The sequence below is a fragment of the Pogoniulus pusillus genome, chromosome 3, assembly GCF_015220805.1.
Source record: "Pogoniulus pusillus isolate bPogPus1 chromosome 3, bPogPus1.pri, whole genome shotgun sequence".
Taxonomy (NCBI): domain Eukaryota; kingdom Metazoa; phylum Chordata; class Aves; order Piciformes; family Lybiidae; genus Pogoniulus; species Pogoniulus pusillus.
In genome coordinates, this window is record NC_087266.1 from 26,438,857 (window position 1) to 26,464,293 (window position 25,437).

Sequence of the window (25,437 nt, forward strand, 5' to 3'; positions counted from 1 at the left end):
TGAATGCAGGGGGAAAATCACTTCCCTAGTCCTGTTGCCCATGCTATTGCTGATACAAGCCAGGATGCTGTTGGTCTTCTTGTCCATGTGGACACAATCTGCTTATCAGCCCCAGGTCTTTTTCTGCCAGGAAGCTTTCCAGCCACTCCTCAAAGAATATGCTGTGTTGTTTTGTTTGTTTGTGTAGTGATTCTGGAATTACACCCCCCCCCCCCCCTCCCCAAGCATTCACCCAGACTAAATTCATCCAGCTGGAAGTTTTATATGTTTACAGCTTTATATATTTACAAACATATATAAAAATATATTACAGATATTTACAACTATATACAGTAATATGCAAGTTTAAAGTAATACAGAAAAATGAAACCCCTCCCAGCAGCCAGACTGTCCAAGAGGGGCTTACAACCACACTTCCATTTTCTTTCCACCCTTTCCCTTATCTCAGAATCTCTCTTACATGCAGGGTAAGCTGGAAGGGTCAGCAAGGGGTGTTAGAAGCAGAACGACTAGTTGAAAAATATGCAGGTTCAGGCAGGAGTTAATATGGCAATAACCAGGCAGAGACTGTCTTATCTGTGTTTGTGTCCTTGCTTTTATATGTCCCAGCAGAATAAATGGGTAATACAGACATCTCTGTATTTTCTTTTTCACAGCCAATGATCTAATTTCTCTAATTAAAATATTTCTTGTAACCTCAAACCAGCACAGTTTGTTTGGTTGGTTGTTTTTGTTGTTGTTGTGATTTTTGTTTGTTTTTTTCTTTTCCCAAATGGATGTTAAAAAAAAAAAGAAGACAAAAAAAAAAGATGGGGGGGGGATGAGGGGAGAGGTTCGGGAGGGCTGAGAAAAAATTATTTTCCCTTAACAATACTTAAAAGAGTTTAGTGCTTCTTTAAAAGAAAACACAGAAAGAAACAACAGTGTCTCTCTCACTGGAAGAAAAAAACCCCTTCACTCAAGGTAATACAAGCTTAAATCAAAATCTTTAGTGATTTTCAGTTAATTAAATATGCTCTTGTATTGCCAGTGTAGAGTAGTCAACATGGCTCTTAAGTGAAACATGAGTGATTATCCATCCTTCTCTTGCACCTTCTGGCTTCTGAGACTTCTTATGTTGGCGCATGGACTCTTTTGTAGCTGGATTATTGGCTTGCACAGAATCCATTAGAATGGTCCCCTGTACCAGAACCTCCACGAGGAGAATTTTGCCAGTGTTAAGATGCTCTTGTGTTGCAGTAACTACTTAGCTTTGACTGACTTCAGGGAGGCTGGTAAAACAAAGCATCTTTATCAATGAAGGAAAAAATCTTACTTAAAATTGTTGATGTCAATCAGACTTTGAGTGTGTTAGTAAAATGCTGATCCGAGTCATCAGTAGGGGGAGGAGGAAGTGTCTAAGCTAGGTAATATTTGCATCAGTATTGTCATGTGTATTGAAAGTAGTAGTATTTACAGTACTAGAGATTACTTTTCAACACGGAAGAGGCATCTGAACACCCTGGAGGTGTTCAAGCAGCATGTGGACCTTGTGCTTAGGGACATGGTTTACTGTTGACCCATCAGTGCCGGGTCAGAGGTTGGACTAGATGACCTTTTGGGCTTCTTCAAACCAGATATATTCTGTGATTCTCTGATCTTCATTGCTGTAACATTAAATACCAGAGATTTAATTTGGCATGCTTAAAATAAGATCTGAAAAATTGTTTTGGTACATTCCACCAGATTAAAAGTATTTGTTTCTTACCATAAAAGAGGGAACTGTGGCTACAGTTCCTATTTATATTTTATTCCCCTTTTAAAGTTGTGTAAGGAGAGGAAAAGTAACTGAATTCATTCATTTGAGGAGGTCTTTTTTATAAGTCCTTACATTTAGATTTATTACTATTTAGTAATTTGTGCTTTTCCTTCAAAACCAAAAGGTGCATGTAAGCATTTTTTTAAATGATGCAAAACAAGTCAGATACCAGGTTTGACTGCTGCCTCGTGCGAGTCGCTTTCACCATTTTTTTTTTTACATTTTAATTTTAATTAAATGAATAAAATTGTGAGGGTTTTGTCTTCTTTATTAAAAAGATGTTTGTGCTAGTTTGAAGCAGGCTAGAATGTTTTGGTAACAGAACTAGATAATGGGCAGTGAAATGAAAAACAATTGATGTCAACTTCTCTCACAGTCTCGCTGAGAGCTCTGGGAAGAAGAAGAAAACATTCTCCATTTTGTCTCTCACTCTTGCTTTTGCCTTGGACCTGGTCACATCTCATTAACCCTGCTCCTACTAACCTTGCTCCCTAACCTTTTGACTGCACCTCTCTTCTTCCTGAGAACTGGGGTAAGGTTGAGAGGGCCGGGGGGAGGTGTTGGGGTGGTTTGAGAGCCCCTCCTGGGGACCTTGGTTTCTGGGAGGGGAGTTGTGCTTTTGTATTGTTTATCCTTTGTATACTTCTGTATATAATTGTATATAACTGTATATAAGTATATATATTGTAAATAGCTGCTTGTAAATTCTGCTAGCTGTAAATAAATTGCTTCATCTATATTCCCAGGGTCCGTCTGAGTTAGCTGGGGCAAATTCAAAAGTGTGGGGGGGCGGGGTAACCCCCAAACCGTCACATTTTTAATTGGCGCCCAACGTGGGGCTAGATATTTCAGTGAGTGGAAATTAGCTCTGGGAATTAAGATGAAGCTAATCAAGCAGCTATTGTATTTGGTTGGTGCATTGCTCTGGTCTGGTTTTGTTTTCTTGGCATTTAGTTGGTTAAAAGGTCAAATTGTTGCTTATTTCATTGATCTGGCTTATAATAAGGCTAAAGCTAAGGTTTCAGATATGTTCTGGAGCTGGGGTGATTTTATTCTTGGTTATGCTGGTTTTAATATCTCTGAGAATATTACCAAGGACATTACAGGAGCTCTGGTCAATAATGTGACAATCAATGGAAATTCTGCTTTAAATATGGCTCTAATGAGAGTTATTCAGCCTAAGACAGGAATTCCAACTGTTTGCATAGGTACATGCTCTTGTAAAACTGTTTTTCTTCTCACAGTTTTTAATATTTGCCTCATGATTTTAATATTCATATTAATTTTGGCATTATTGGTAAAAAATTCAAAACCAGCTTCTGTAAGAGCTAGGAAGAATTCTGTGTCTCAGAAGCAGTCTCTTTCACAGCAAAACAAGGGAACACAGTTATCGGCTTCCCCCTTGCCAGCCTCTGCCCCTCCGTCTCCAAGTGCTGGGAATACTGCCAGTGTTCCTGCCAATAACGTAAACAATGATAACAAAACCAACAACAATCCACAGAGTTTAGCAGGAGCCTCAGGAGGACAGGCAGGTACCCAAAATCAGAATGTTCCTAGCAAAAATGAAAACAAGTCAGGGTTGGCAGGCATCCCAGGAGGACAGGCAAATAATCCCACTAATGTTAATAATACTACTAGTGCTAGTAACACTAGCCCAGTCAGTCCAAATCCTAATGGCACCAGCTCAGCCAATTCAAACCCCCAGCCAGCAGACCAGAACCAAAATCCTCCTGTTAAAAGTAAGGCAGATTTGAACTCACAAGCTCCAGGTCAGACCCCTAAGGATACAAATGCTCCAAGTCAGACCTCCAATAATTCAAATGCTCCAGGTCAGACCCCTAAGGATTCAAACCCTTCAGGTCAGACTCCTAAAGATTCAAATCCTCCAGCAGACACATCCAAGTCTGTTGCTGCTCAGGCCCTTCTGGCACCTGCTAAGGCAAAAGCTAAGACAAAGAATGGTTGGCAGAGGAAAGGAAAGCCTATTTGGTGTGCTGATCTATGGCAGGACATTGATGCACGGCTGGAGAAAATTCCAGTGAAGGTGCGGCACGTAGATGCACACATGCCTAAGAGCAGAGCCACTGAGGAACATGAACATAACCAGAAGGCAGATCAAGCTGCTAAGATTGCTCAAGTTGATACCAACTCTGAACTTGACATTGACCTTGATTGGAAACACCGAGGTGAGCTGTTCTTAGCTCGGTGGGCCCATGACTCATCTGGACATCAAGGCAGAGATGGAACATACCGATGGGCTCGTGATAGGTCAATTGACTTGTCCATGGACGCTATCACCCAAGTCATCTATGACTGTGACATTTGTGCTGCTATTAAGCAGGCTAAGCGAATCAAGCCCTTATGGTATGGTGATAGATGGTCAAAGTACAAGTATGGTGAAGCCTGGCAGATTGACTACATCACTTTACCTCGATCACGTTCTGGCAAGCAGTATGTGCTAACGATGGTAGAAGCCAGCACTGGATGGTTGGAAACCTATCCAGTTCCACATGCTACTGCACGTAACACTATTGTTGGTTTGGAGAGACAAATCTTGTGGAGACATGGAACTCCGGAGAGAATTGAGTCAGACAATGGTACTCATTTCAAGAACAATCTTGTGAAAAACTGGGCCAAAGAGCATGGTATTGAATGGATCTATCACATACCCTACTATGCACCAGCTTCAGGGAAGATTGAACGCTACAACGGTTTGCTGAAAACCACCCTAAAAGCCATGGGGGGTGGAACTCTGAAAAACTGGGACAAACATTTAGCAGAAGCTACCTGGTTGGTAAATAGTAGAGGTTCAGTAAACAGAGCAGGACCTGCACAATCAGATTTGGTCCAAACAGTAGACGGTGATAAAGTTCCTGTTGTACGTGAGAAGAATCTTTTAGGGAAAACTGTTTGGGTATTTTCTCCTTCGGGCGAAGGGAAACCTGTCCGAGGGGTGGTTTCTGCTGAAGGTCCTGGTCATACCTACTGGGTAATGCAGGAGAATGGTGAAATCCAATGTATTCCACAGAGAAATCTAACCTTAGCTGAGAGAGTTTAAATTCAAGCTGTTAGGAGTTTTCTGTTCTAGGTAACATCGACGCCCAACACTGAGAGAATCTACGATGGAATCTACAGTACGTGAGCACGAACCCAACATCACCTGGGAGTCCCTGTTCTGAGCTTTTGAATCACCTACATCTGATTGAAGTGTGAACTGAACTTGTATATATTGTTTTAGTGTAAATATTGGTTTAGATTAGATTGGATAATTCTCAGCGATACTCTGAGCGAAGTAGACAAGGGGTGGATTGTGCTAGTTTGAAGCAGGCTAGAATGTTTTGGTAACAGAACTAGATAATGGGCAGTGAAATGAAAAACAATTGATGTCAACTTCTCTCACAGTCTCGCTGAGAGCTCTGGGAAGAAGAAGAAAACATTCTCCATTTTGTCTCTCACTCTTGCTTTTGCCTTGGACCTGGTCACATCTCATTAACCCTGCTCCTACTAACCTTGCTCCCTAACCTTTTGACTGCACCTCTCTTCTTCCTGAGAACTGGGGTAAGGTTGAGAGGGCCGGGGGGAGGTGTTGGGGTGGTTTGAGAGCCCCTCCTGGGGACCTTGGTTTCTGGGAGGGGAGTTGTGCTTTTGTATTGTTTATCCTTTGTATACTTCTGTATATAATTGTATATAACTGTATATAAGTATATATATTGTAAATAGCTGCTTGTAAATTCTGCTAGCTGTAAATAAATTGCTTCATCTATATTCCCAGGGTCCGTCTGAGTTAGCTGGGGCAAATTCAAAAGTGTGGGGGGGCGGGGTAACCCCCAAACCGTCACAATGTTGTATTCTAATTTCTTTTCTGAAATATGATTGAGGAATATGTTAGTCGTCTGCAAACATAATCATTTAAAATGAAAATTGTGATTATTTTAGAACCAAAGTCTTCATTAATAAGACCTGGCTACATAGTAGAAGTCTAATTTAAAATGGTTTCTAATTCTATTGAAGTCCTGATTTCTTACAACTCACTCCTCCCTCCTTTTCCTTTGAATCATGCCCACTTTATTTTACTAATCAGTTTAGGAATGTTCTTCTGACAAGTAGCGGTAAAAAGTACTGGAAAAAATAATTGTCACAAAATATTCTGCACTATGGCAGATGTTTTTATCCAAGAAGAGTATCATGATCCACAGAGAATGTTAGCTGAATTTAGATTAAATTTATGTGTTTAAGAGGAGGTCGGATGAGGCACTTAGTGCCGTGGGTTAGTTAATTAAAAGGGTTAGGCGATAGGTTGGACTGGATGATCATAGAGGTCTTTTCCAACCTGGTTAATTCTGTGCTTCTGTGCTTCTGTAAATATATGTTAAAGGAATAATCATATGTATCTCTAGGATATTTCTCTTCTAACGCTGTGAAGATCACTTGGTTTTCCTCCATTGTGTAACATCTACCCGTGTAGTTATTGGTACTTCAGTTGTCGTTGTCTTAGTAACCAAAACACATGATATGTGGTATCAGTTTTATCTGGTTACATGATGCCTTAAGAAGAATTACACTTGGACTTGCGTAATTACTTAGGCAAATGAAGTATTTGAAACTCACTCTAGGAATGTTGTTTTCAAAATCTGTGTCTGCATCTTGGAAAGACCCTAAAAGTGCATCCTTAAGTATTCCTTCCAACCTTCAGTCTGAATTAGTTGAGTGAATGATGAATAAATATAGTATAAGGCATGGAAGAACTGTCAAGACATGATGGAATATTTTGCTAAATGGATATGTTGCCTATTAACTTTTTTTTGGTAGCTACTTGTCTTGGGTGTTTTAAGTAAAGCCACTTTGTGGTAATGCATTGCTGTGAGAGAGAGAGGTGCTTTTTTTTTTTCTTTTCTTTTCTTTTAATGATTTATGTCGTTTAGGATAGGAGAGGCTTTAGTATACTAATTGTTTCTTAGTGGAATTACCCTTTCATTTAAAAAATTATTTATCAATTATGTATAAGTTTAGTTTATGATAGGAATCATAAATTGGAAAGGAGACATTTGGTGTTATTTACAGAGAGGTATGGCAGTCATGTTATATGCTGCATTTATGCACATATTTACAAGAATGAGTTTGTGGTGCAATTAACTTTTATGGAAGGTGTTTCAGAAGTCTATTTCCTCCTTGTCTCTTAAAGAGCAATAGAAGGTCTAACTTCATTTCATATCTGCTACCCTGTATTAACTATGCTGTCTCACAAATGCTCTAATAAACAGACTCACAGTTATGTTAGGTCTGAGAAAACCTATTTTGGTTCTTAGTAGCGATCATAAAAGCAAATTAAATATTAGGAATCATTAATAAGGAAATGCAAAACAAAGCATTTTTATGGAACTGTATAAAATAATGTGTCTGTATTGTGAATGTTGTATCAGATTCTGGTAATTTCTAGCCTTGAAAGAATGTATTAGAAGTAAAAAAGTATGAAGGCTAAGAAAGTTGATTAATTATTGCTTTCAGATAAGGAGTGAGTAAAAGTAGCACCACTGAGCTTGGAAAAAAGATGATCAAGTGTATTTGAGATAGAAGTGAATAAAGGAGAAAAGGTGGTCAAAAACACTTGCTCTTTGCTTTTCAAAATGCAAGACCTAGAGGGCTGAAATGAAATTATCAAATACCAGAAGTATAACAAGATATTTTTACACAAAATATGATGAAACTGTGGGAATCATTGTCACAGGATGTTAAACTTCCAAGAAGGATGAGGGATCAGAGAAATTAATGGAAGTAAGCTCATTGGCTTTTTGAAACAAAGACATTATTTCTGGTTTAAGAACTTTCTGTATCACAAGTAGTGGGAAGCTGCAACTATAATGTAGAAGATCTGGTATATGCTTGTCCTGTTTGTATACTTTTCACAGAGTGTTAGGGGTTGGAAGGGACTTCCAGCCCCCCCTGACAAAGCAGTATCAACTAGGGCAGGCCTCACAGGACCACTTCCAAGTGGGTTTGAAAGTCTTCAGAGAAGGAGACTCCACAGTGCCTCTAGGCATCCTGTTTCAGTGCTCCATCACTGTCACTGTAAAGAAGTGTTGAGGTGGAACTTCCTGTGTTCTAGCTTGTACCTGTTGTTCCTTGTCCTATCAGAGGACACCAATGAAAAGAGACTGGCACACTGATCTTGACACCCACTCCTCAGATATTTACAGAGGTCAATAAGATCTACTCTTTTTGTAGATATTTGGCATCTTGTCGTGGGGAGCAGTTAGACCTTTTTGACAGTTTTATGTTCTTGAACAGCAGTTCCAGCAGTTACACTGGCAAACACAGTGGGAGAAGTAGAGCCATATTTGGATAACCTTGTTCTCTGTACAGGGATTTTCTTCTATGATAATTTGATTTCATTTCCTTATGGGTTACATCTTTAGAAAGGTGAGTGTGTATTTTTCATATCGTGAGGTACTTTAGTTACATAAAGTCATAAATAGAAAAGAAATGCACACGTAGTGTTACAATAAAGCAGCATTTTCACTCTTGGCTATAGGTGCAGAATTGTACCTAAGCCTAATTCTGTTGCACTTACCTCAGTATCATGTAAAAAGATACAAGCAGTTGTACATAAAATGGTGTTTAATTTGGGAAAGCTGAACAATTAAAAGGTCTGACCAGCTTCTTGTATAAGGAAAGCTGATTAATTATTTTTTCTTAGGCTTATTTATCTGCCTTTCAGTTTCCTCCCTGAAAATTATTTTCTGGGGTTAGCATTGCATTACTGTCCTCTCCCATCTGGGTTTTGTTCTTCACTGTGTTATCTCCTACGGGTTAAAGAAAATATTTCATTGGATGAAGAACTGCATAATAAATTTAAAAGGGTGGAAAAAAAGGCAATTAGGATACGCTTCTGGCTTTGTAAAACAACTGTCATTGCGGTCTCTGTGGTGCTTCCTTTAGTGGTTGAGGTTTTAAGTTTTATCCTTACACAAAAAAAAGTCTTAAATCATTAATGACAGCTAAAACCCTATGGGAGGCCAGTTATAAACCAGAAAAAAAATCTCTTACAGTATTCTGAGATGACAAATATTGACAAATCTGTTAAAAAAAAAATCTTACTTTTGCAAATCTGTCAGTTAGTTACCTTTTTAACCAAAGGAAGCGTCTTTTGAGGATTTAAAAAAAAAAAAGGCTTAGAGAAGTTTTAAAGAGGTTTTGAAGCACAATCCCTGTCCTTTATCAGTATTTTGCTCACTTCTTAGGACAAAAAAACCCAAAAATACGTTACAAATAGTAGAACTTCTCTTGATTTTATTTAGAGAAATAAATAGGTGTATAGATTGGTATAAAATTAAATGATGATGATGATTATTTAACAAACTCCAGACTACTAAAACTGAGAGCCACAGGAGTTATATCGCCATTGAGAAGGAATTTTGCTGTTAATTTTCCCACCTTGTTTGTAATTCACTATAAAATTAATTTGTGTGTGTAATGGGATGATATTCTTAGGCATTTTATCACATACTAAACAGGATTATGTTGTTACAAATTATTGTATTTGTTGGGAAATTACTAGTGCTTTTTGTACTAACTAATTATATTTAGAAGTGTATTGTGAGCCATAAATTAAATTTTATGTGACAAAACGTAGTTAGGGAACAAAATAAGCTTTGTGGTAAAACTCTGTTTGTTTATACATTTGAGTGTGCTTATTTATAAAATATAGTCAAAGGCATTTTGGTCATTAACAAGAATTATGTATGTTCTACAGGATGCCTTTGTTCAAGCTCCATTGAAAAAGCTTAATTCAATCACAGAGCATTTTTTTTATTATTATTTGATGAAATTTACGTATTTTTTTTAAATATAAGGAATACTGATTGCAATTTCCTCATTTACTGTTGTCTTACTTTTACCATGTAGCTGATTACATGGAACTGTATCACATGTCCAACATCAGTTTTATAATCAGTAAAGAGTCATTATACAGAAATGAGCTAGAGCTTTTTTCACTATGCCTAAACATAGGGCATTTTTCTCCTATGTTAACTTCTGGGATAAACAGGCTGTATGCTAGATAGTTACCAGTAGCAACCAGTGACAGAATGAGAGGACACAGTCTCAGGATGCATCAGGGAAAGTTTAGGCTGGATGTTAGGAAAAAAAATCTTCACAGAAAGATTGATTTGCCATTAGAATGGGATGCCTGTGGAGGTGGTGGAGTTGCTGTCCCCGGAAGTGTTTAAAAGAACGGATATGGTGCTTGGTGCCATGGTTTAGTTTTTTAGGTGGTATTAGTTAATAGGTTAGATTTGATGATCTCAAAGGTCTTTTCCAACCTGGTTAATTCTGTGATTCTGTGATGATTTTGGCATTTAATTAAAAAGTAGAGTATTGCAGAAAATGAATATGGTGATACTGAATGTAAGGCTTCTCAAACTGGTGATGAGCACTGCCGTTGAAAAGTTTCAGAATATTCATGCCAAAATTGTTGCTAGATATCCCAAAATTGCTGATATAAGATGCTGAGAATTAAAGACGTTTCTTAGTTCTTTCCATTAAGCTGCTGCTCTTCAGAAACATGAGGTGGAGGAGGGTAAGACCACTGTTATGGACCTCTCCCTTCAGTATTGTTTGAGATCATGCATTTTGGTTCTCCTGAGCTGTCACTCTATCATTAATCATTAACTGGAACAGGATGCCATTGACACCTATATGTATCAGTCATAACTAAGTTCATTGGAATTGTTCTACTTTTAAACATTGAATAGCCATGATTTATAGTGTCCAGACTTTTCAGTCTTAGAGTGCTTTGTGACAAAAGGAAAATCTTTAATTCAAAGTAGAAGACCCTAGAGAAAATAAAAAAAGTAGATACAAGAATTGGACATTTGAAAAATGGAGTATTTTATTTTCAAATAAGTAACAAAGAGTTTAATTTTCATTAGCGGAATGTAAGTAATTTCGTTTCTTACCAAACTAGCAGTGCTATAAAAGCAATGCAAGGTGAGTAATGGTAATTAGTATTTAGCCAGGTAAGTGAATTGCATGTGTTGATTATTTTCTAGAAACCAAATTTCACTGCAAAAGAACCCAAGCCCAATATGATAGGACGGCTAATTAGAGAAATAGTTCTTGCCATAGATACTCAGGAGACTTGTGAGACTTTATGCTGTCTCAGTTCTGTTTAAGTGACAGATTATACTGTGTAAGTTTGCAGAGGAAACAGACTAGAAAAGGGAGACCCTGAGTGGGGTGACATCTGCCCACTATGTTCAGTAGGAGCTTGCAGAAGAGGTGCTAGTGGAGAGGGGTATACAGGAGGGCTTTTTCATAGAGAGGGCAAAAAACAGATACAGCCAGCAGAGAACAGGTGCTTTGCCTCTCTCACTAGGTAGGAGAAAGAGACAGTAAGACAATTTGCAGGTTACTGGCTTGGGATCTGCAGGCCAAGAGTCAATATATGGTGGCTGTTTGGAAGATGATAGTGGGCTAGGGAGATGTTTTTCCTGATGGCATGTAGCTGGTTTTTCAATCTTAGCCAAAAGGTGTAGGTAGAACATACCTTCTATGATCTCTAAGCTGAATGTCCTTGATCTGCCTGGGAGCTACCACACTGACTATTCTGAAATAAAATTCACCATTTTCCAAGACTAAAATTTCATTAACTGTATTGAGATTTATTCTAGTCACAGAATACATTTATGAATTAACAAACAAGCAAAAACAAAACAAAAAAAAAGCCTGCTTTGACAAGTACAGTTCAATAATAATAAATGTTGATATCTATGAAAATAATAATTTACATTTACTGGAGTCTCTGTTAATATTTATAGAAAATTCATTCTGTTCACTTCTGCACATGAATCTGGGGAAGCAGAAGTGTATATGTATGTGTTTTACAGGATTTTTTCAGACTGCCATTTATACAAACATTTTGTGTGGTATTGTTAGTTGTGCAATAGAAATTAGACTAAAACCATTAGGTAAGTAATTATTGAAAGTTCAGTGTTTCTTAGTCTTTAAGCTTTTTTTATAGCATTCTTTGATACTTGTGTTAAACTTCTACAAAATTTGCTTTATATATTTGAATAATATATTGTTCAAGATACTTAAAAAAAAACAACACAGAAAACCAACAAAAACATCAAACAAACAAAACCCCACAAAACCCAAACCTTGTGGGTCTTGAAAAAGTTGGGCTTTTTAAGCCAACAAAGAATTTGGTAAATGGCTGAAAAATAAGATGCTGATGACCTATTAGATTTGTCTGTACAAGCCACAATGGTTGGTACAAGTGCATAGTTTTACTAGCAGAAGAGGATAAAAGAGTAGTTGGAAAAGCTGTTTATTTTATCAAGGTACATTCAGTTTGTCATTTTGGTAACTCAGTTATTTAAGTTTCTGTTACTTCTTGCTTGGAAATGGAAGGAAATTGGTTAAAACAAAACCAGACAAACAAACAAAAAAAGACAGAACCCCAAAGCACCAAAGAATTGATTTCTTGAATCCTGGAAATGAGAAGCTTATTATACCTGTCATGAACTTTTATTGTACTTGCATCTGAGTAAAGTTTGTGAAAGTGAGATGATAGAGCAAGAAAGGGACTATCAAGTATTGTAAGCAAAATGAACTAGGAATATCTGTTTACAAATACCATGCTCCATGTTTCTTAAGTTGTGCTCATTTAACTCATTCATAGTTCATAAAAATCGGTTTTGCGTTTTTGCTTTCACAGGTGTGGCAAGCCCTGAGATACTTGGTTTTGCATATTAAAGTAAATGGTCATTAACTCTTCCCCGTTTTGAGGTAAAGAGCTCCCTTTACCTAGGCTGATCTCTGTTTAAGTCTAGATCAGAAGGAATAAATAAGAAGAATTAAACCAGAAAAAGTTAAAACAGTTTAGTTCCAAGCTTGAGAATAGTTTTGATTTTATTTCACTGAAAATAAAACTGCAGGTTTAGCATCCTGAGCAGAATGCTCATGCTTTGCTATGACCCAAAGCCAACTGTTGAAGATTGGTATAAGAAATGGAGAGATTCTCCCGATGACATGGAAACCCCAGACTGGGAGGTTGACTTCACGTTTTGTTTTGAGCTAGGAATTTGTACGTAAAATGCCTTTATTGCTTTTAATTTCTGTCAGAAGTGACTGGACTGCTCTTCCAGCTCTCCTAAGTCAGTGAAATTTAAGATACCTAAGTGTGTGTCACACTTTAAAACTCTCCTGTCACATTCCTTCTAAAGTAATTTGGATACTAAGAATTGATGAAGAGTCTGAAACAATATCTTAAGACAGATGTCTTAACCAGGGTCCTGGTACCAGCTGAGATAGAGTTAGTTTTTTTCCTTTGTTTTTTAGGTGCAGTTCCCTTAAGAGCATTTCTTTGGGGCAGCTTGCTGAAATGACTTAATGTTACAATTGCCTTTTAAATAAGTATTACTGGTACCATTATATACGTATTGACAACTGCTATTTTGCAGACCTTATCAAGTAAGCAAACATATATTCAGGGACTTGGGGAATACCAGAATCACGGGACTGGACTGAATGAGAATTGGCAGGCACATACCTGGTTTCTGTTAGTTATTTTCTTTGGAAAACCCTGTTAGTTATTTTCTTTGGAAAAGTTGATACCCTGTTTAAGCAGTGTATTAAAGCTGCAGTGTACCAGTTTTGCTCTATGAAATGGCAGGATGGTTGCTTAAATTACTACGATGCTTTTTTAAAGTAGTCATCAGCGGTGCTTAATAAACCTTGGTGTAATTGTTTTACAACAAAGGCGGTTTCAATTTGACAGCTGCTAGCTTTGTTTTAGTTCCAGCAATGTTGTTTAGAACTGTCCTCCTAGAAACAAAAGGAAAGCAGACAGTTCTTGTAATAAATTTTACTTTTTTTTCTTGGTTTATGTTCCAAAGAAGCTAATGCCCGGAAGCAGGTAACAATGATGACAGGAGGACATTGGTAAATACAAAGTTAATCTTCATTGCATATAGACCCTTTATTCTTTCACAACATACATTATCTTCCAAGCATGTAATTTTTTCTTCAGTTGTTTCTCTTCAGGCTTGGAAAAAAAAAAAGATCTGAAATGTAACAAAAGAGAAAAAAATGTAGGTATTATCACAACTGTTGACAGAAAATAACTCTAGGATGGGGAGAAGCATGATGAAGTGCTTTCCCTGTATAATGGCGGTGTAATGTGCAGGCTTGTTGGAATTGGGGAATAAACATGCTTTATAGTATACTCATAAAATTTGGGTATTTGATATTCTGAAACAGACACTGAAGGGTGATGTCTTTGGAAGAACTCAGCAGGCCATGCTCAAGGTTATTTGGACTCATATTCTTAGGCAAAGTTTGCTGTATTGGATTATGGTTTGATGCTGTGCAATTTACAGTTCTTCCCGTCAGCACTTTAAGACTACTTGTATAATATTTGTTAGAGTTTACTGAATTGAATAGTGCTGCTCAGTGGGCAAAACTGTGTGAAATAAATTTGAGAATAGAAATGAAAAGTTTTAAACAACGGAGGGTTAATCCTAGCCACCAAATAGGCAGCCACTACCTTAAGTGCTCACACGCATTCTCCAGTGCATCGGAGGAGAGAGTCAGAAAAGCAAAAGCAAGGAAAAAGACTCCTTGCTGAGAACAATGGTGTGAAGTATCTCTTTGGTCATGCAGGGTCAGTTGTTCTGGCTGCAGCCCCTCCCAAACTGTTGCCCACTCGCAACAGTTTGGGAGGGCAGAGTGAGAAAAAGGCATCTCTGGCACTATGCACTACTCAGCAATAGGTTCATTATCAGTACTGTCTTAGTCACAAACATAAAACACAGCACTTTCTGGACTGGCATGAAGAGAGTTAACTCCATCCCATCCAGAAGCAGTACACAAACCTAGAAGAGTGCTCTCTTCCCCCCAGAAAGAATGTACAAGAAATTAAAGGCAGATCTTTCACTTGCATATTACAAACTCATGCTTCAAAGTAGCAAAAGTGAAGCTGAACATGATACTTCATATTTCCTCTGCAGGCATAAAGGACATGTAAATTCTTTTCTTTTCTCTGAACACTTCAAACATTTCAATAAATTTATCAGGTAGCAGCCCTGCATTGGCATACTGCAGTGTGCATACTATACATTTTTCAGGATTAAAATGTTTTTGAAGCTGAAATGAATGAAGACTCTTTTAAAAAGCTTACAGTAAGCTGGAGAATTATGTGCTATTGTAGTGATTCACGTGAGAATCAATCTTTAGTGCTGTCATTTGATTATAAAACATACTGTGAACACACTGGGTAAGATTAATCTGACAGAGCTTTAGATGTGTCTGTCTGAACTAGTTGTCCTTTTGTAGTCAGTGAAAGGTACTACATTTCCTAGAAGAGATTTATTTCATCCTGATGTTGGATCTAAAACCAGTGGGATGAATCATTTCCCAGAAGCACCTTTTACTTTCCAGTGATGGTAAAAAAAATTTTGAAAATTACCACAGATAGACATACCAGTAATTCATATCTCTGCAGATCTCCATTCAACAATTAAGCATTTTATCACTGCCTCCTCCCCCACCCCTTAAAAAAAAAAAAAAAAGAAAAAAATAAAAAGAGAGGACCATATACCAGTTATGGAAAAGATCTACTTTACATAGTTGTTACCTGTTTGCTTTTTTTTTTTTTTTTTTTCCTCTCTAATCATAGCAATATATTTAGGTTGAGCTGGTTATATCCAGCTTTTCCCTGTGGAAATCTGTGCTAAATGCCAAGTCAGCTGTTTTGCAGTGCATAGAAAGATACATGAAGAACAGGAAGGGAAAGTAAATGAATAATTTTGCTTCTAAACTGCTTACCTCACATACTTAGAAGGCAAGATCACTTATTATAGTTGTTTTTTGGGGAGTTTTTGTCATTTCTCTTTGGTTTTGTTTGGGTTTTCATTTGTTTGTTTAGGGTTTGTTTGTTTGTCTTTTAATCTAAAGTGGTTCTCACAAACTCATCCAAAATAGATGAGAAAAGTTGTCATGTTGACTGTGATATGCTGTCATTTATTCTTGGTCTCAGAAGAGATTTAGCAAATGTGACAGTAGCTAATGAGGAGAGGGATGGAAGGAGTGCCTTGGTGCAGATAGGACCTGGATGTGGTTTAGTGTTGTAGTAATTGTACCATTGTGATCAATTCCCATTTACAGTGGCACTGTCTAGTATTTTGGAATTCGTGTTCTTAATTTCCTTTAAGAGGCAGATAGGAATCAAATTTGAGGGTTGTTAGAAGTGCCTCTGACAGCAGTGAACAGCAAATTTAGCAATTGAAGTGAAGACTTTGGTTTACATAGTTCTACTATACTTTCTTTGATCAAGACAAAATGCATGTCTTGTAATGTAGGTAGGGGTGTGGGGGGAAGGTTACAATAATGAACTTTGGTTTTGTTGTAGGTAAGTGTAATCACATTTCACTTTATGATGGATAAAATTGAAACAAGCAAAAAGCCTTTGCTTACCCAAAAGGTATTTACAAATAAAAGTAAATTTGAATTGTACAGAGTAGTAATTTGTAAAACTGTGATCCAGAGCAGGAATGTTGTATAACATAATGAGTGGTGATGACTTACTGAGGAATGGCCACATGGGTGGATATTCTGAGAGGTGCAGCTGCTTGTAGGATAGTGGTGTAAGTTAAGATAGATTCTTGGAACAGTTTACAAAGACTGTCAACCTGTCACTGTAAACAACTTCAGTATAGGGAAAATAGCCTGATGTGTTTATAACTGCCAATTCAGTACATCTTCATAGGAGTTATGTTTGTAGGCTATATTCATCTGACTTGGAATCATAACCTGAACACTAGTTTGCTGTTTCATTTTGTACAGCTGTGCTGTGAAGAATGCAGAATAGTTTAAAAAGTGATAGATGAGCTTGGCAAAGTACAAGCAATAATTCAGGATACTTAATCATAGTGAAAGCATGGTCTTCACTGAATATTAAATGTTTGCTTGAAGGATGCAAAGTCAGACTGAGTATTTGACATCAGACAAAAGATTGTACTTAAGATGTGTGGTGTGGAAGAAGGACTGATTTATGATGTTGTATTATGGCTCCTGGAAGTTTTCATATTGTGTCTAGCTGAAATTTGTCTTACCGTGTAGGTTTTCCATATGTTATTAAAAGTAAGTTACTTTATGGCAGTATAATTTATTTTTTTCTTTTTGGTGTGTAGTCTCACATCTAGAATCGTGCCCAAGTTAGGAAGCTGAAAATTAGTTGTTAATTTTTATAGTTGCCTACTGACAATTTTTAATGTGGCGTAGGTATTTAAAGTAGTCTCTTTTCTGGCCAGTAAAGCAGATTTGAGAGCCTGTGATTTTGCACATATGGATAAAGCTATAATAATGTGATATTACTTTTCCATTTACTGACTTTGAACTCATATTTGTTGTGGCCCAGTTACTTAATATCAGAAAAATCTTTACAGCTCTCAATAGTTGGTGTTTTTTAACTGCATTTAACGATTTTTGGCTCTTCAGCAAACCTCAGTTGTTTCATTAGTATCCCCACTTGCTGCCAGCTCATTATCCTAGTGGTTCTCCATTGATAACCTCTCTCTGTTGTGAAGATTGACTGGTTATTCCTTTTTATCTACTGTCTTTTCCTTGGAAAACACAGATGCAGAGTCTTCTTAGAGAATGCTGTATTTTCTGTAATGAATGTTCTTCTTTTCTTGGCTGCATTGTATTTTATTTTTCACATTTTAAACCAGAGGTGATTCCTTTGTATTACTTCTTGAGTACAATTTAACCAAAGTAATTTATTTCTGCATACTCAATTATGTTTTTGTTCAGGTTTTTCTTTTTTTTCATGACTCCTGTTTTTATTTTATGCTGTATTTTAAGATGATGACTTCTAAAAAAGTAATGCACTCTACATTCTTATTTTTTTGCCATCATTGTTAATTAGTTCCTTATACAGTTATGGAAATAGTTTAGTCTGCTGTGAATTATTTTAGTCTAACTATTCTATGTTAGTTTATTAATTTACAGTAGTATGAATTTTACAATGAATAATGTTTGAGGAAAGGGTGATCAGTCTCCAATGAATCTCTACATTCCAACTGAGGTTGTACTAGGTTCTTTCCTTATTTTCAGGTCCTTCTGTTATCAAAAACAAATGGTGAAATCCATGTCACCTAAGTTAGGTATCTGAATTTTTTTAGTTCATATACCATCATAGAATTCCTGGGATTGGAACAGAACTTTGGAGGCTTTCTGACCCAACCCTCCTGCACAGGGTCAGCTAAGACTCAGTTCTCCATATGTATGTGCAGATGGCTTTTGAATGTATCCAAAGGTTGAGACCTCACAAATACCATTTCTAGATTGCCTGCCTGGAAAGAAATAGAATGTAGATAATACACAGCAGGTGCTTCATTTTGTCTTTAGATAAGCATCTAAGAGACTTTAACTGAATATTTTCTATGAGTACCTGGTTTAGGTCTGTGTGTGATTGTGCTAAAAATAATGTAACCTCAGAGAGAGGCTCACCCAGGTGAAATACTGAAAAAACATAACCAATCCAGATTGCTGGCAATATGTGCACAGCTGAGGTCCTGAATGCCGCCTTCGCCTCAGTTTTCAACAGTAAGGAGGAAGGAGGAGGCAAGTGGCCTCTTGAACTGGGGGATGGGGTCAGGGAGCGGTGTGTTCCCCTGGAAATTCATGAGGAATTAGTTCAGGACCTGCTGAGCCACCTGGACACCCACAAGTCCATGGGACCAGATGGGATCCATCCCAGGGTGCTGAGAGAGCTGGCAGCTGAGCTGGCCAAGCTGCTCTCCATCATTTTCCAGCAGTCCTGGCTCACCAGAGAAGTCCCAGGAGACTGGAAAATGGCCAATGTGGTCCCCATCCACAAGAAGGGTCGGATGGAGGAACCTGGGAACTACAGACCTGTCAGCCTGACCTCAGTGCCAGGGAAACTGATGGAGCAGGTTATCATGGGGTGATAAGAGTGCACCTGAGGGATGGCCAAGGGCTCAGGTCCAGCCAGCATGGATTTAGGAAGGGCAGATCCTGCCTCTCCAACCTGATCTCCTTCTATGATCAGGTGACCTGCTTGGTGGATGTGGGGAGGCCTGTGGATGTGGTCTATCTGGACTTCAGCAAGGCCTTCGACACTGTCCCCCACAGCAAACTGCTGGCTAAGCTGTCAGCCCACGGCTCTGTGCTGGGTTAGGAACTGGCTGGAGGGCCGGACCCAGAGAGTGGTGGTGAATGGTGCCACATCCAGCTGGCGGCCTGTTGGAGAAATTCTTGTTAGCACAGCACACAAGAATTATAAACATGAGCAACCTGTGCTGAGAATGTCCTTGAATCCGTCTTGGGAGTTTAGATAGCAGGCACAGGGTAGCCTCCCGCCACATGCAGCTGCAGGTGGGCAGAGTTTAGCCAGCCCCAGAGGCTGACCCTCAGATTGTTATGGTATGCTGACCTGTTGATGCCTTACAAGTAACTCTGGACCCTCTGACTGTAACCAATCTTAAGCTGAGCACGCCTCTTGCTAGAATGCATTTAAGTTCCTGTATCACGGAAATAAAGTGGATTTTGACCATCTAACCATATTGGTGAACAAAGAGTCATCTTCCCATAGCGCTCCACGGAACGTGTTTCCCAACAGCGGCCAGTCACTAGTGGTGTCCCTCAGGGATCGGTGCTGGGCCCTATCCTCTTTAACATCTTCATAGATGATCTGGATGAGGGCATGGAGTCAGTCATCAGCAAGTTTGCAGATGACACCAAGCTGGGGGCAGATGTGGCTGGGTCGGAGGGCAGAAGGGCTCTGCAAAGGGACCTTGACCGCCTGCACAGATGGGCAGAGTCCAATGGGATGGGGTTCAATAGCTCCAAGTGCTGGGTGCTGCACTTTGGCCACAACAACCCCATGCAGAGATACAGGCTGGGGTCGGAGTGGCTGGAGAGCAGCCAGACAGAGAGGGATCTGGGGGTGCTGATTGATACCCGCCTAAACATGAGCCAGCAGTGTGCCCAGGTGGCCAAGTGAGCCAGTGGCATCCTGGCCTGCATCAGGAATGGTGTGGCCAGCAGGAGCAGGGAGGTCATTCTGCCCCTGTACTTTGCACTGGTTAGACCACACCTGGAGTACTGTGTTCAGTTCTGGGCCCCCCAGTTTAGGAAGGACATTGAGATGCTTGAGCGTGTCCAGAGAAGGGCGACGAGGCTGGGGAGAGGCCTTGAGCACAGCCCTACGAGGAGAGGCTGAGGGAGCTGGGATTGTTTAGCCTGGAGAAGAGGAGGCTCAGGGGTGACCTTATTGCTGTCTACAACTACCTGAAGGGTGGTTGTGGCCAGGAGGAGGTTGCTCTCTTCTCTCAGGTGGTCAGCACCAGAATGAGAGGACACAGCCTCAGGCTGCGCCAGGGGAAATTTAGGCTGGAGGTGAGGAGAAAGTTCTTCACTGAGAGAGTCACTGGACACTGGAATGGGCTGCCCGGGGAGGTGGTGGAGTCGCCGTCCCTGGAGCTGTTCAAGGCAAGATTGGATGTGGCACTTGGTGCCATGGTCTAGCCTTGAGCTCTGTGGTAAAGGGTTGGACTTGATGATCTATGAGGTCTCTTCCAACCCTGATGATACTGTGATACTGTGATAACTGCTGTTTTCAGAAACAGAGACTCCACCTGAGTTTCCTAGGAGTGTAGTATTTTCCTCTGTAAAACTGTTTCACGATTTAAAGAATGACCATAGAAATAATGTGTTTATAGTTTTGACAGTTTGACAGCCCTTGGTACACATATTTTTACTAAATATGGTAATGTATGATATCCTGTCACATGATCTAAACTAAAATACTAATCATAGCGAGGATAGTAGTTTTATTTGAATGTAATTAAATATCCTTAGTTTTCACTAATGAGGTAGTCTTTTTATATATGTAGTATAGTAGAAGCTCTTAATGTTAGAAAATTGTTAATTTCTCATTAGCAATTGATTGATAGAGAAGAAGTAATTTGCAAGTGGGTGAGAAGTATGAATTAAGGCGTAAACTAGACCTTGCTTAGTTGTATTACTTTTGCCTGCAGACTGAGTTTGGAAGAAGACTTTGAATATTTGCATAGATTTAACCACCAAAAAAGGAACGTTTACATTGTATTCCAGGTTGCTCCTTGTTTGGAGTTCAATTTGAAGTCAGTATCAACTCCTTTAAAACAGGCTATGAAAGCTTCCTATTAAAAGTGACTGTTGAAATTGCACACTTATAAGAGATTAATTCTTTGATTATCTTTAAAACATACTATTGTAAATTTAATTATGTAACTTCCTGAAATGAATAGGAAAGAATGCCTTTAAATTCTTTTAGGATTAATTTATTCTGCTCTTCTGCCTTTCTGAATTAGGAAATATATTTGCAGTTACTGAAATGTAACTTTGGTGCTTTCCAAATTTTTCAAGGTTACTAGGATAAAGCAGGTTCATAAGAGGCTTGTTTCCTTAGAATTGAAAGAAAAGATGTTTCTGATATTAAAAGGGGGTTTGTTTATTTTTGGGGGTATATATATATATACACACAGAGGTTCATACTGCGTTCAGTAAGATGCTTTGAATTTTTGAAGTCAATCAAGTGAATTCTCTTCTATAGGATATGCCTATCTTGACTGTATCATGCCTGGTAGTTGTGCTGGAGCTCAGCACTTTGGACAGCCATTTGCAAGTGTTTGGGTAGAATGGAGTTGTAATGTCATCAGTACAGCTGCTACATCACTTTTAATCAGAGTTCTGGTTCCTCTCCCAGTGCTGTGTCTTCCTTCACCGGCATTAGGTTTCTTTTTCTGTGGAATGAATGATAGGTGGTATAATTAAGCAAGTTTCCCATGTCTGCTTTGATCCAGAGCAGATCACTGATTTTTTTATTTTTCTGAGCATGATTGCGCGATTCTTTGGGTGGTACAATGGAAAGGACAATAAAGTCTTGCAAACATAACTAAGGGCATCTGTTAGCTTGTATCAGGAGAGAATGTAGAGATTTTCGGTGTCTCTGTATTTCCAAATAGGCAAATTTCTTTTCAGAGAACTGTTGGAAAGCCTCAATAGCTTTTGAGCTTTTCAGGTTCTGCAGCTTTTGCACTGCATCGTTCTTGTTGAGGCTACTTTCAACTACTTTATAATAAGGAATATTTCAAATACCTCTTAATTTTATTACATGCAAGTGTTTTTTTCAGTGCTATGACAAAATATAAGGTAGTATTTTGTGACATTAATGTATATTTTGTGCAAGTTACGTTTTGCATAGCACGATTATTACTTTGCTGTCTTGCTTGTCACAGCTGTGGATTTATCAAGATAACTCCTCTCATCATGCAGAGAATATTCAGTGTTGGGTGCTCTGAAGGTATGAAAGACACTAAACTATGCATTTCACACTGTAATGCTGTTCTTGTTTTCTCTTGTAGCTGGTTGGTGGTGAATTTGATCTAGAGATGAACTTTATAATCCAGGACGCAGAGAGCATTACATGTATGTCAGAGCTTCTGGAGCACTGTGATGTAACGTGCCAAGCAGAGATTTGGAGTATGTTCACAGCAATTCTCCGCAAAAGTGTCCGTAATTTACAGACTAGCACAGAAGTTGGCTTAATTGAACAGGTACTGCTGAAGATGAGTACTGTGGACGACATGATTGCAGGTATAAATTGCCAACTGATAAAATCATTATTTGCATTCTAGAAGTGTCAACTTGTTGTGATTATGGAAGGATTTGGGATTTTTGTACTTAAAGTGATACTTTGGCTACTGCTGCTATTGAGTCAGAAGTATTTTTTAATCAATTAAAAAAAAAAGACAAAAATGTATTCTTAGCTTAAAAGATGCATTGTAGATACATCGCTTAAAGTAACTGACTGATAATTTATCTTTGTGATAAAAAAAGCTATTTTGAATATGATTATGAACAGTACAAGTTAAGCTTCTTAATTGTCAGTGTAACAGTTTTTAAATGCAGTGATCATTTTGAATCATTCTTACTATGATCCATTTTAAGCATAACCTATATTTGACATCATATCAGAGATTATTAATATTTTAAGCACTGGACATTCAGAAATTATTATACAATATATAGCTGTGCTTGCTATAATATCTCTGGTATTTTTGGAGTAATTTTATATAACTTTTCACAGCATTAAAAAAAATAGCCTTCTGAAAATAAGCAATGAAGTTATTGCACAGCAAAGGTTTTCAGAGTCCTTCTGAAGAAGTTTATGTTAGTCCATATTGTGTCCTCTAATTAGTACAGTATGGGTTGTAATTCTGAATTACTGGGTCAGAGAAGCAGATTTGGTTGTCGTGTTTAAATATGGTAGCTGAGAACTACCTTGCATAATTATTTATCTACTCCTTATTTGTCTTGGGGAGGAACAGAAGTCAACTACTTTGTTTCAACTAAGTATGAAAGTTTTAATTTTTATGTAGTTTGATAGTAGGATACTGTAAACTGTGAGGCATATTTGAGAGCTTGAAGAGGCTATTTTCCATAATAATAAGATTTTCATTGATTATCTGATTTCTGGCCAGAAACAAGGAGCATGAAACAGAAACATGACCTTGGCTTTTTTTCAGTATAAAGTGGTCTGTAATATTATGTGTTTGAAAAAAGTGTGTTACATTCTTTATTTCAAAGCAAATCTTTTAATCAACTTTGTTGATTAGAATTGTGCTTGTAAATTTTAAGGCCGGAGGTATCATTCTACATTTTTTACTGTGAGTTTCAGACTGAAGTGTATCAGATTGATAGATTCACAACGTGGTGGTTTTCACCAGGTATGTTTTGTTTTTCAGGACTGATGAGTATGTCAAAATAGTATAATCATGAAGATACTGTTTTATTTCCTGTTAAGTATAGGACATTAGTTGATGAAAAAAAAAACAACAAAACATTTTATCTTGATTTTTTTTCAGAGTTTCATTCATGGAAATAATGTGCTTACATCAGCAATGATACCAATAAAATTTGTCCCATTATAAGCTCACCCAAATAGTATTTCCGTAGGTGACATGTATAGCTGTAGTGATATACTCATTATAAAGGATTTTTTAAAAGATAAACATTTTAAATAAGAAGATTCTGTGCTGGAAGCATACTAGCATAGAGAGCAGAAGTCAGAGTATTGGATCTGGCATGCAGGAACATTTGGTAATATAAAGGTCACACTAAATTTTCAACAATTAATATGAGCCAAGGGCAGTACATTAATAAAGAAAAAATAATGAAGCATCTACCCCATTAGTCTTTTCCTGAGGGTGGTTACAAACAATTCAGAAAGAGACCCGCAGAAAAAAACATCAATAAACTGACCTTTTATTATACTTAACATGGATGAAGAGAGCACATACTTAATTCAAACTCAAAACTGCAAATTGTAATTCTGATGACATTTGAGTTCTGCAGTGCATGTGAAATTGTCTAAATGGTCAAAATTACACTTTGCAGGGTCCTTCTCTGATAACTCTAGATAAGAACTTGGATTTTTTGAGAATTTTTCTGATAGGTGTGGAAGCAACCAAATATGTCACTTATATATCTTGATTTCTGCAGTCACCTCACCACTCTTTTATAAGTAGCAACAGTGTTGGTAATAAGTCAGAAATGATGAATATGGTCACATAATAACAAATTCAATGGTAGGCACTTGATGACAGTAGCAGTGACAGCTAAGGCAGTATCTGTGTTCCCTAATCTGCTATGCAGATGCTGAGGCTGTAATTGACACCAGATGACTAGAATTGCTCTGCCTCATTCCTTCTATGAACTTTCTAAACCCAGAGAATAAAGAGAATGAATTTTGTGACAAAACGATTTTTAACATTTGGGGAGGATGTTTTGAAGAGCTGTGTTAGAGGTTACTCCTAGGAAGTTAGTACCACTTCTTCCTGAAGCAGTTGCTAATACTCAGTCAACTTTGCAATTGGCTTTTAAGATCTGTAAAGGGTACAGTTTCTGGAGGTTTATTTTTTGGCAGGAGGAGTTACTTGTTTGTTTTTAGGTCATCTCACTTGTTCCTTTGTGAGATACCATGATTAGACCTAGTTAAGATTTAAATAGACAACACAAGCATAATCTCTTTTTTATGTTCTGACAGCACACTTTCAGGACCAGTCTGTCTGAAGCCACTCTTCCATAATTTTAGAAAAGTAACACAACAGCAAATAAATGTGTACTCAGTCTTTTGCAGTGAGAAGAGCTTGTTTAGATGGAGACTGTCGGATTCATAAGTCTTCTCAGCACTTCAAATATCTCACTTCTTGACATCTTGCAGATTTTATGCTCAAGAATAAAAACTTAATCACCTTGTAGTTCTTAATTGCAATCCAGATGAGATAATTGCAATTTGTATTCCAATTTGCTTTCCAGAAGCATCACCTGTCAGAAGTTAACTTTGTACTCTTATGATCTGTAATGTTAAAATTGGGGATGTTCATCCATTTTATCAGTGGTTAAGTGGAAAAGATGTCTAAAATATTTGCATGCACAATTGGCACTTTTTTAACAGCTGCACAGGATCTTCCTTGAGAAGTTTACTTTTTAGAGTTTTCTGTTTCCAGGTGATGAGTAGTAAAGCAGATCATCTGTGCTGGGATAGTGTGTCTTTAGTACCTTCAGAT

At 38.0% G+C, this 25,437-nt stretch overlaps 1 protein-coding gene across 5 annotated transcripts in view; it reads left to right on the forward strand.

Annotated features, from left to right (window-relative positions):
• NBEA (neurobeachin) overlaps positions 1-25,437 on the forward strand; it is a 527,236-nt gene that overhangs the window by 69,444 nt on the left and 432,355 nt on the right. For all 5 annotated transcript variants that reach the window (XM_064173040.1, XM_064173052.1, XM_064173047.1 and 2 more), the window contains exon 2: positions 22,231-22,462. In XM_064173040.1, coding sequence (XP_064029110.1) covers positions 22,231-22,462 — 232 coding nt within the window. The remainder of the gene's footprint in view (positions 1-22,230; positions 22,463-25,437) is intronic.